The 10,063-nt window shown below is 41.7% G+C and overlaps 1 protein-coding gene across 1 annotated transcript in view; it reads right to left on the bottom strand.

Annotated features, from left to right (window-relative positions):
- Positions 1-3,722: 3,722 nt before the first annotated feature.
- Positions 3,723-10,063, bottom strand: part of PHKA1 (phosphorylase kinase regulatory subunit alpha 1) — an 84,895-nt gene continuing 78,554 nt past the window's right edge. The window contains 4 exon segments of the mRNA XM_039841732.1: positions 3,723-4,228; positions 5,270-5,470; positions 6,828-6,881; positions 8,096-8,266. Of these exon segments, the coding sequence (XP_039697666.1) occupies positions 4,055-4,228; positions 5,270-5,470; positions 6,828-6,881; positions 8,096-8,266 (600 nt within the window). The 3' untranslated portion in view covers positions 3,723-4,054.

The following is a 10,063-nucleotide window of genomic DNA, read 5'->3' as shown; positions in this document are numbered from 1 at the left end:
TAACTGGCTTCTATCCCACTCCTGCCGACCTACGATCCATTCCCTCGGCCACTGCCAGAGTGAGCTTCTGGAAAAAAAAAATGTAAATCAGCTGTCACTTTAAGAAAACCTGCACCACACCGTAGTGAGAATCTTGGAGCTAGGAGAGTGTAGTTTGGGAGAAAGCCTGTGTGTGGGGGTTAGGAGGAGGGAAGATGCCAGAGAGGGGACAAAAAGGAAAGAGTTGGGTGAGAACAAGTTTCGTAGAAATTGAGGGCTGACGGGGTTACAAGGGGGGGGGCGTCGTAACGATGCCATGCATTGCAAAAGAATCAGAGTCCTTTTGCCATTAGGAGCTCACCGGCGCTCTATGAAAAGAAACACGAGGTAGGGGAGGAAGCCAGATTGCAAAGGGTTAAGAGTGAAGCCAACGCTCCCATGTGTAGCTTCCTCTTTGAAAAAATGTGATCGTGAAAGGAAGGAGTTACGTATCAGCCTGGGGGGTGTCAGAGCCAGGAATGCCCTTTAGGATAAGGAAAAAAATGCATGTGTTTTAGACAGAGGAGACAGAGTCTCTGGAACGATCAGAGTGGACTGGAAGGCCATCACGGCAGGTGGGCAGCGTAAGGGGGAAATGGGACTTGTCTCAGATGTTCACAGGCAGGCAGGGGAAGGAGTGCGGCATACAGGTTGGCCGACTGACACCCTAAAATCTGAGCTGTAATCACATGACATGGAAGGAGTGCTCTCTGAGTGCTTTTAGATCTAGCAACATACAGGTAGCGGAACGCTTGAACACACGAGCAGTGATTGCTTTGAACGTGGAAACAGTATTCTAATTTGGCCCGCAACACAGCAAGATGATTCAGCTCTGGAGAAAGATGAACTGCCGCCCGAGGCTCTGGGGTTGCCAGCATATTCCTGCAGCAAATCTCCCAAGAGGCTGGAGCCTTGCTCATGATTAACACAGAGCACAAACCAAGTCCCTAACCTCAATTTTCCGCAGGCCTAACACCCATGTGGGAGGAAGTAGGTTGATTCTTGGCTCCCAAGTTTACTTGGGTGGTGACAGTGAGCAACTTCCTTGACTTATTTTCCTCAACCATTACAGCTAAAGGTAGTTTTTGAAGCAGGAAGGTCCGGTTGGGCCGTGCCACTTCTTTTGGTGTCTCTTGCCTTCACTTGCTGGCAGAAGCAGCCCGAAGGGAAAGCAAACGCATTACAAGGGCCCCTGCCCCTTTGGCCGCTTCCCGCCGTGCACTGCACACTCTGCCTACTGATGCCTCAACTGTAATGAACAGACCGACCCCGACATCTTTCCCTGGGGGAGTGCTGTTGAGAATGCGAACTCTGCAGGCGGACTGCTTGGGCTCAAATCCCAGCTCTGCCACCTACTGGCTTAAACGCTCGCTGTCTCAGGCATGCCAAGGGCCCGGATGATGATGTCTGGCATTTCATAAACATTCGAATGTTGCTTATTATTTAAGACCTATTACACCAAACAGTCCTTAATTTGTTGTCCTCACCCCCATTCCACTACTGCATGAATACTGCTAGTGATTTGAGAATAGGTCCTGGGCTTTTAGGCCTGAAAAGAAATAAGACATCTGCTAAATATAGGGTAACCATATCATCCAAACTGGGACACTTTTGAGAGTGACAGACAGTGTTATTAATAATTATGCCAGGACAACAGGCATAAATGGGGACCGTCCCGGGCAAACCAAGACCTAAGGTTACTTGAGTTTAATCGGAAACGAAGACTAAATGGGGGAAAACACGGTATCGCCACTGCACTGGTACAGGTACTAGGTGTTTGAGCAGCGCAAAAAGGAATGGTAGAGGTTCTGTGAACTGTGGCTAAGAACAACTTTTGCCCCACCACTACAGACAATTCCCAGAATGCACTAAAAGCTAATTAACCAGGATGGGACTATAGAGACCGCTCATCCTTGCTGTTTTAAACCCTCTCGTTGCACAAAAGGCTAATGAGTAGTACAAATAAGATTCTGCTGGATATTTATAATACTTGAGAGAACGAATCGTCCTTAGTGCCATCCAATAGTGCAGCAGCTGCATCTGACACAACTGTTAATGCTGCCTGGAATGCAGTCTAATTCATTCAGCAGAACAGGTTCCTCAAAGATGTCGACAACCCAACTGAATTTAGTGAGCCTCATTTGAGCACCGGGTATGTATCTGAATGATAAAACTGCATTTGTTTACATGTTATATAATGTATCACATAATGTATAATATGTGAATTAACAATATTCTACTTTGACTCAATGAGCTTTGACTGTACTATATAATGACAGTATATAAAATAGAGCCATGAAATAAACTCCAATCAGAAAAACACATATTAAGTTTTACACATTGGCACCAGACATTATTTGATTGAAAATTCTAATTTTTTATTCTATTTTCAAAACATCAGTTCTTTAAAAAAGCCAACGTATCTTTTAGTTTCACATGCTTAAAATGAATAAAATACGAATCAAGTTTTCTAAAAAGTTGCTTTAAAAGTGTTGTATAGGGAGCACAGTGATAGACAAGTTAGTAAACCCAGAGAAATGCCACCATCAGCGTCAACTCAGGCGAATTCACGTCGGAGGGCGTGGCTGGGGTACACGTGCAAGCAGTGAAAAGACCAAGTTTCAGAACAGTTGTAAAGTGTCTTTATAAGTGACCAGAAAATCGTGAAAGCTATTGCCTGCGTGTTTTTATTTCCTTTAAGAGAGGTACTGAGAAGGCTGGCCTTCCTCTCTTTGTTTCTGCCTGTTTTCTGTCACCGTACTATGCTCACTTATTTATGTGTGCTCATAGGACTGTCACCAGTTCTGTAAGAGTGAGTTGCTTAGAGAGCCTCGCTTCTCCATCGACATTCTTGGAGAAAAATCTGAGGGAAAGGAGGAGTGTCAGCCTGAGGCTACATACTTACTGTGCCAAATGTCGATACGGATAACACAGATACATAAAACGACATATTCAGAAAACCTGCCAGGTATGCTTAGACTCGCAGAAATGCAGGCGTGTACAAAAAATGGATATATGCCCACAGATACCGAGGTACACATCAACATCAGAACCAGGAAGTGAAAATGTCAGTGAAAGAGTTTAAGGAGAGGTGGGAGGGCAGGGAGGCGGGGGTGGAGGCTGGGTGCCGCGGACAGACAGCAGGTGCGCAGTGCAGAAGAGTGCCCAGCAGAGCACCTGCAGACTGGACTGATGGATTCCTGTCTGCCAAAGACCGAGGCTTCGACTACTCTGCGTTGTACGCCGCCCACCCTCCAGAGGCAAGGACTAGCTGCGCAAGCCTCTCTTCAGGGCACTAAGCCACTCTGACGTGCTCTCTGCTTCCAGGCATCTTCTGGCCTACCCCCTTCCTCTCTGGAACTGGGCTCCTGGCTCCATTTCTCTGGGTTATTCTGCATTTTCTGCTACAAATACATCTCTGAGTACCAGCGATCTTCATAAAAAGTGATTTCAAGTGTTAATACATAAATCCTGAACTGGACACACTTGCATTGACGTTTCACCCAAGGAAGAGTAGGCATTATGTGATGCGACATGTGAGTAAACGAGAGAACCACCATCTGCTACTCCCTCTTCCCGACACAAGGCACTGAGAGTAGGTATTTCCAATTTACAAGCAGCTAAAATGCAAGATTTCAGGGGTCTGCTCACTTGACATCATGTCCCAAAGCACCTGACACTCATTCACATAAGAAAGACCAAACTTTTGGAACAAGTTATTATTAATGCCTGCTCTCCAAACGGGAGTCAGAAAACTAAGTTCGTAACAGATCTAGAGAATGAAAACACATGCAGACTTTTCTGAACCAGGAGAGAATTAAGGCCCACAATGAAGTGCCTGGGTGAGCATGTGCCTCCAGGCAAGGGCTCGCTTCTTCTAAAGCAGTTAGTTTATCAGAAAAGGTCACTCTTCTTGGGAGTGATGGGCTGGAACGGGGCAGGGTGGGAGTGATCAGGCCAGCACATTTCAGTTCTATGCACCACTGAGGCAGGAACCAGCTGTCAAAAGCCTCCCAGTGGCCAGGGCCCAAAGGCCTCACTGCATGGCACATATGCTGTGCGGCAGGAACTCCTGCACGTAGGTAGCGGCTGCCTTGGAGAGGTAGGTCATGGTGCCAAACCTGCCACTGGGTGCACTGTCATACAGGAGAGTACAGATGCCAGACGCAGGATCCGTGGCCAACATGGTATCATCTGCGCCGAGAGTTTTCTGTTTGGTTTTTAAGGGTGGGAGAACACAGGGGAAAGGAAAAATTACTAATCCTACTAATTAAAGTCCTGATTAGGATAATTCAGAGCCTCCTCCCCATCACTGACTAGTTGGATCCTGGGCTTCTTGGCCAGGAAAAAATCAGAGCTATGCACAAAGTGATGAATATGAGTTTCTATACATGAATTTTTCACTAGATCCTAAGGTCATATGAAATTATTTTTAAAGCGGTAATTGTTTAGGATTTTTGAAAGTTAAACATAAATTTAAATGTTAACACTTCTAAATCACCCCAGAGAGACTTTGGTCTGAATCTTTCTAACACCACGGATTTCGGCTGTGTATTCTTTTATCTTGCCTTTGGTCATGATTTCTTTCTAAGTCGACTGCATTCAAACAGACCATAAGCTTTCCAAGCTATGTGTTCTTCCCCCACAGAATGAAACGGCTATTACAGGTTTCGGAGATTTTCCTGTTGACACCAGGGCATGACCTTCACCTTATATGTTCCTACACTTGACCTTAAAGGAAACGTTTGGAAAACTTTCAGTAAATAGCTTACATTTTTAAAATGTGCTTAATTTCTTGGGAGAAGATTTATTAAGAAAGTAAGAAAACTGTAGAATTAAAAGTTGCACTTTAATATTTTCCTATTAGGTAAGTAGCAAAACCAATACCGAACAAAACTAAAATCAAATATTCTCATTTCCTTTATGGTCCAGAGACGGTATGATACCCAACAGCCTCTTATTAAGTCCTTATTACAGCAGTGTGATAGGAAGTTTGAACTGTAATGAAAAGCATAAATCCTCCTGAACTCTGGGCAACGTTACCATCTAAGACAACCACGAAAGCCACAGTGAAAGAGAGGTCACACCCTCCTTCCTCTGCAAACAGGGCTCAGAGCCATCCACCACAAAGGGTCCCAGAAAAGGGCTATGAGAAAGAAGGCACAAGAAAGTGACCTTGGCTCTCTGAAGAGCCCTGAATGCAGTCAGGTGAGTGTCAGACATTCCCCTTTGCGAAAACAAGTTTGTTTACCTGTTCTTGAAGGAACAAGTCATTGGCAATATGCACTATTTTCTCCACAGCGATGATGCTTCCGATACTATGAATTTCAATATCTGCCATCATGGTGAGGACAAGGATGGCTTCGACCAGAAGCTGGCGGTACTCTGGCTGAGGTACACGATTTAGGACAGACTCCACGTGAACAGAGAATTTAATCTCGCCTGGAGTCATCTATGACAGAGAAAAAGAAAATCACTTCAGAAGAGCCCATCACCCTGGAGGCACGCCATCACCCATTCTGGAATGCTGTAGAAACGCTGAGTAAATTGGTTCAATCTTTTTGGAAGGAAACCTGGCAGTGCCTAACAATAGTCGTAAAAGTGTGCATGCCATGCCTGTGTTGAGGTTACTTCTAGTTTTACACCTGTGACTAACGTGGTTATAAACACTCCTGCACACAGGACTTTTTTTTCTCTCTTGAATATTTCGTTAAGATGAGCTCCCAGAAGCAGGATTTTGGGTGAAGGAGACTAAGGAATAATCTTTGGTAAAACTAATGTATTAAGCACATAGTTTAGATTTGGAGTCTAAAGACCTGGGTTCAAATCCTGTTTTTGTTGGTTACTAGTCCCATGACCTTGGATAATTCTTCTCTCTAAATTTGTTTCCTTATCTGAAATCAGGAACTACAATCCTGTCCTTAGCTATCTCACGAGGTAGTGTTGAAGACCCAACTACAGAATGTGTGAAGGCGCTTGGGAGGCTCTTCAAGGTACCATTCAGGCACTATCATTATTAACATTTCAATCTTGCTTAAAGGCAGAGAAAAGACAAACAGAGGACACAGTGTTCTTTACCAGAGGTAAGGGCTATAGCTTTGTGTGCCCGCCCCTCCAGCCATTATCGGTAATAATGCCAGTGTTTTCGAGAATTTTCTATTGTCCATTCTTACTATTCCTAACTTGCTAATTCTAGCTCCTTTGTTGATTTTGCATAAAAGCTATTTCTTTAAAATTTCCATGTGATTGGGCAAAAAGCGAAATAGGAAAGCATCTGATAATCTATGCCTGTGGTTTATGGCAATGTTTTCCAACCATGGTTATATATCAGAATCATCCTAAGGACTTTTTTTAAGTACAGATGCTCATGCCCTATCTCTGGAGACCATAACCTACCAAACTGGAAATGGGAGCTCAGGTTACTGTGACACGCGGAGCTAAGGATCATTGCTTTATGATCTAATAGTCTACAAGCATCCTACTAGAGAACAGTGGGGCGAAAAAGCTGGAGACATAAGAAGTCATTCATTCTTAGATTTCTATGTCATCTGCCCTCCCCAACTCTGGCAACACTCACAGACCAGCTGAATTTAATAGACCATTAAAAGAAGATGTCCTTATGTAATTTATGTAATAACTATTCTCTAATATTCCTATTCTATTTTTCAAAACATCCTCTCCTTTCTTCAAACGTTTTCACGTTCAGTTGATTTATAAAAGCACAGATCTGTCATTTTGAAAACTGATCACTGAAATACTTCAGCTAGACAACCATTAATCACATACATATGAGAGACATAGAATCTTACCTCTCTAGTGGTTGAAGAAGGAAGTACAAAACCTTCCACAGAAAGTCCGTGACACTGCAAAACAGCAAAAACATGTTGTCACCAAGGATATGCTGACAACTGGGAGGCTGTAAGAAGACACTCAGTATTTCTAAGTGTGCTTCACAGGGTAGATGCTGAGTAATCTCAGACCAGTGAAAGGCCCTGCAGCTCCAGCATCCTTGCCAAAGGCTGTGATTACCTTGCAGCAAAAAGTAGGGTGGAACTATGGGAGACCCAAGGTTCACCCTCTACTTAGGAGAGTGGAAGAGGTGACAGACTGGCCCCAGAGACCCAGACACTACCTGAGAGGATACCATGCTCCATCCCAGAGCCAACATAAATAGGCTTTCGGAAAGATTTTTAGGCTTAAGAAAAATCTCAAGATAAGCAGTTATCAGACATGCACAGTTACCACACTTTCTGGTTAAGCATCCTTCATCAGCACTCCCGACCCCCTCGCCCTGCTCTACTTCTTCTATAGGACTTGTCATCTTTTAACGTTCTATATAATTTACTTACTATGTTTGTTATTTATTGTTTGTCTCGCCCTAGGAGAATATAAGTTCCATAAGGTCAGAGATCGTTGTCTGTTTTGTTCTTTGCTATAGCGTTGTTAGCACCTAGGACATTGCCTAGTGCACAGCAGATGCTCAAGACATGCTGTATGAATGAATGGTATTTTATCTTCCCCCTCACCATCAATTTAGTCATTAAAAATCAGTTGGGAATTAATGACTTGCCATTTTAGATTTTAAATAAATCAAGATATTATATATTAAACCACAGATAAATATTTAATCCAACAGGTTTATCGCCTCTACCAGACACTTCCGTCTCATGTTCTATATGCCAAATAACAGTGTTTGTACAGAGAAGTACCAGCCTTCAAACACATGTGAGAGTGGCTATGTTATATCCATAGTCTGAGAAGAATGGAATGAAAAAAGCAGGGCATTTGTTTTGCCTCTTAGATCAGGATTCCAAGTCCACATTTTGATTCTGCCAGAAAATACCCAATCTTCCCGGTCAGATTTAGAAGTCCCTTCTCTTGTACTCTCACAGCCTTGTGGTTTCACACCTTTACCATAACACATTTTGACCTTGCGTTATAGCTGCTACTGAAGAAGATAACTATAGATTAAACTCTTCGGTAACGAGAATGACTAACTTCCATGTCGCATCTTAGCCAAGGAGAACGAGGATTTCAAGGGGGGAAATAAGAGACATCTACAATGGGTTATACTCACCTTCTGTAAAAGTTTCCATACTTTTTGATAAAATCCAATTGGCACTCTGTTCAGCGCTCCATCCAGCCTTCTTCGGCGTTGCCATTGACCTTGACGATTATCTTTACATGTCTGTTGATCATACACACTATGAAAGGAGCCACTACTTGGAGTCATAGAGGTTCCGGGTGACTTAGGATAAAAGGAGAGGAAAGAACATAAATCTAAAGTTATCTCTGTCCTCTGATAAAGTATAATACAATGAATAATAAACACTCTGCAGAATTATAAACCACATACTAAGTGTAAAACCCAAGATAAAAAGGTTATAGTAAATTTAGTAGACTCATGAGTAGCTAGCAGCAACGTAAACTGGTACAAACCTTTCAGAAAACAATCTAGTGATACATAAGAAGAGCCATAAAAATACTGATGACCTGAAAAGTTCTTAGCTGTCATTTTCCCTGTTAGAACTTCTAGCTGGTCTATGGCTTAGCTTGTTGCTCTGATGGCTCTAACATACACCTCGATCAATTTAAAAGAGTTGAAACCAGAGAAAGTATGTTCTGTGACTACGATGACATCGAATTAGAAATCAACGACAGAAGGAAATTTGGGAAGGAAATTTATAAACATGTAGAAATTAGACAACACACCCCTAAATAATCAGTGGGTTAAGGAGGGAACCACGAGGAAAATTATAAAACACTCTGAGATGAATAAAAACAAAAATATAATGTATCGAAACGCACGGGATGCAGCTAAAACAGTGCTTAAAGAGAAATTTACATTATAAATGCTTGCATTAAAAAAAGAAAAATCTCCATATGATTTCACTGATATACAGAATCTAAGAAACAAAAAGAATAAATGAATCGAAAACAGACCCACAATCTGGTGTGCTGGTGGGGGAGGCAGCTGGCAGAAAGCAGTGAGGGTTGAAAGAAGTACAAATTAGTACTTGATAGACAGTCACAACGATGGGGAGCACGGCACAGGGCATGCAGTCAGCAGTAATGTAATGGCTGGGTGGAGGGCCAGAGGACAAAAAGAACAATCAGGGGGATCGTTTCATAAACTATATAAATGTCTAACCAATGTACTGTATAGTTGAAACTAATAATAAAAAAGAAAAATCTCAAATCAATAACCAAACCTTGCACCTTAAGAGACAATGAAAAAAAGACCAAAGTAAACAGAAAGCAAGGAGAAGAAAATGACAAAGTTTACAGCAGAAAGAAATAAAGTAGAGACTAGAAAAATAGAGAAAACCAATGAAATCAAAATGTTTTTAACAAAATTGACAGATCTTTAGCTAGATGAATCAAAAAAAAAAGAAAGAAAAGACGAAAGACTCAGCGTATTAAAATCAGGATAGAGATGGGACATCACTTCTAACTTTAAAGAAATAAAAAGGATTATAAGAACATACCATCAGCATCTATATGTCAATAAATTACATAATTTAGATGAAAAAGACAAATTTCTAGAAAGAGAGAAATTATCCAAACTGACTCAAGAAGAAATAGAAAATCTGAATAGATTTATAACAAAGATATCAAATAAGTAATTACAAAACTTCCCACAAAGAAAAGCACAAGCACAAACAGCTCTACTGGTGAATTCTAGCAAACGTTCAAAGAATTAATATCGGTTCTTCACAAACTCTTGCAAAATGAGATGAGAAAGGAACTTCTCAACTCATTCTATAAGGCAAGTATTACCCTTATAAATCAAACAAAGACATCACAAGAAAACTACAGATCAATATCCCTTATGAACACAGACAGAAAAATCCTCCACAAAACACCAGCAAACCCAATTCAGCAACATATAAACAAGATTATGCACCACGATGAAGTAGGATTTATTCCGCAAATTCAAGGTGGTTTTAACATCTGGATATCAATTAATGTAATACACGATATCAATAGAATAAAGGATAGAAAGTACATCACCCAAGGAAATGAAGAAAAGGCATTTAATAAA

The sequence above is a fragment of the Pteropus medius genome, unplaced genomic scaffold (assembly GCF_902729225.1).
Source record: "Pteropus medius unplaced genomic scaffold, Ma_sr-lr_union100, whole genome shotgun sequence".
Lineage (NCBI taxonomy): Eukaryota > Metazoa > Chordata > Mammalia > Chiroptera > Pteropodidae > Pteropus > Pteropus medius.
Note: the sequence above shows the minus strand (reverse complement) of the source record. Positions and strands in the feature narration are given on the sequence as shown.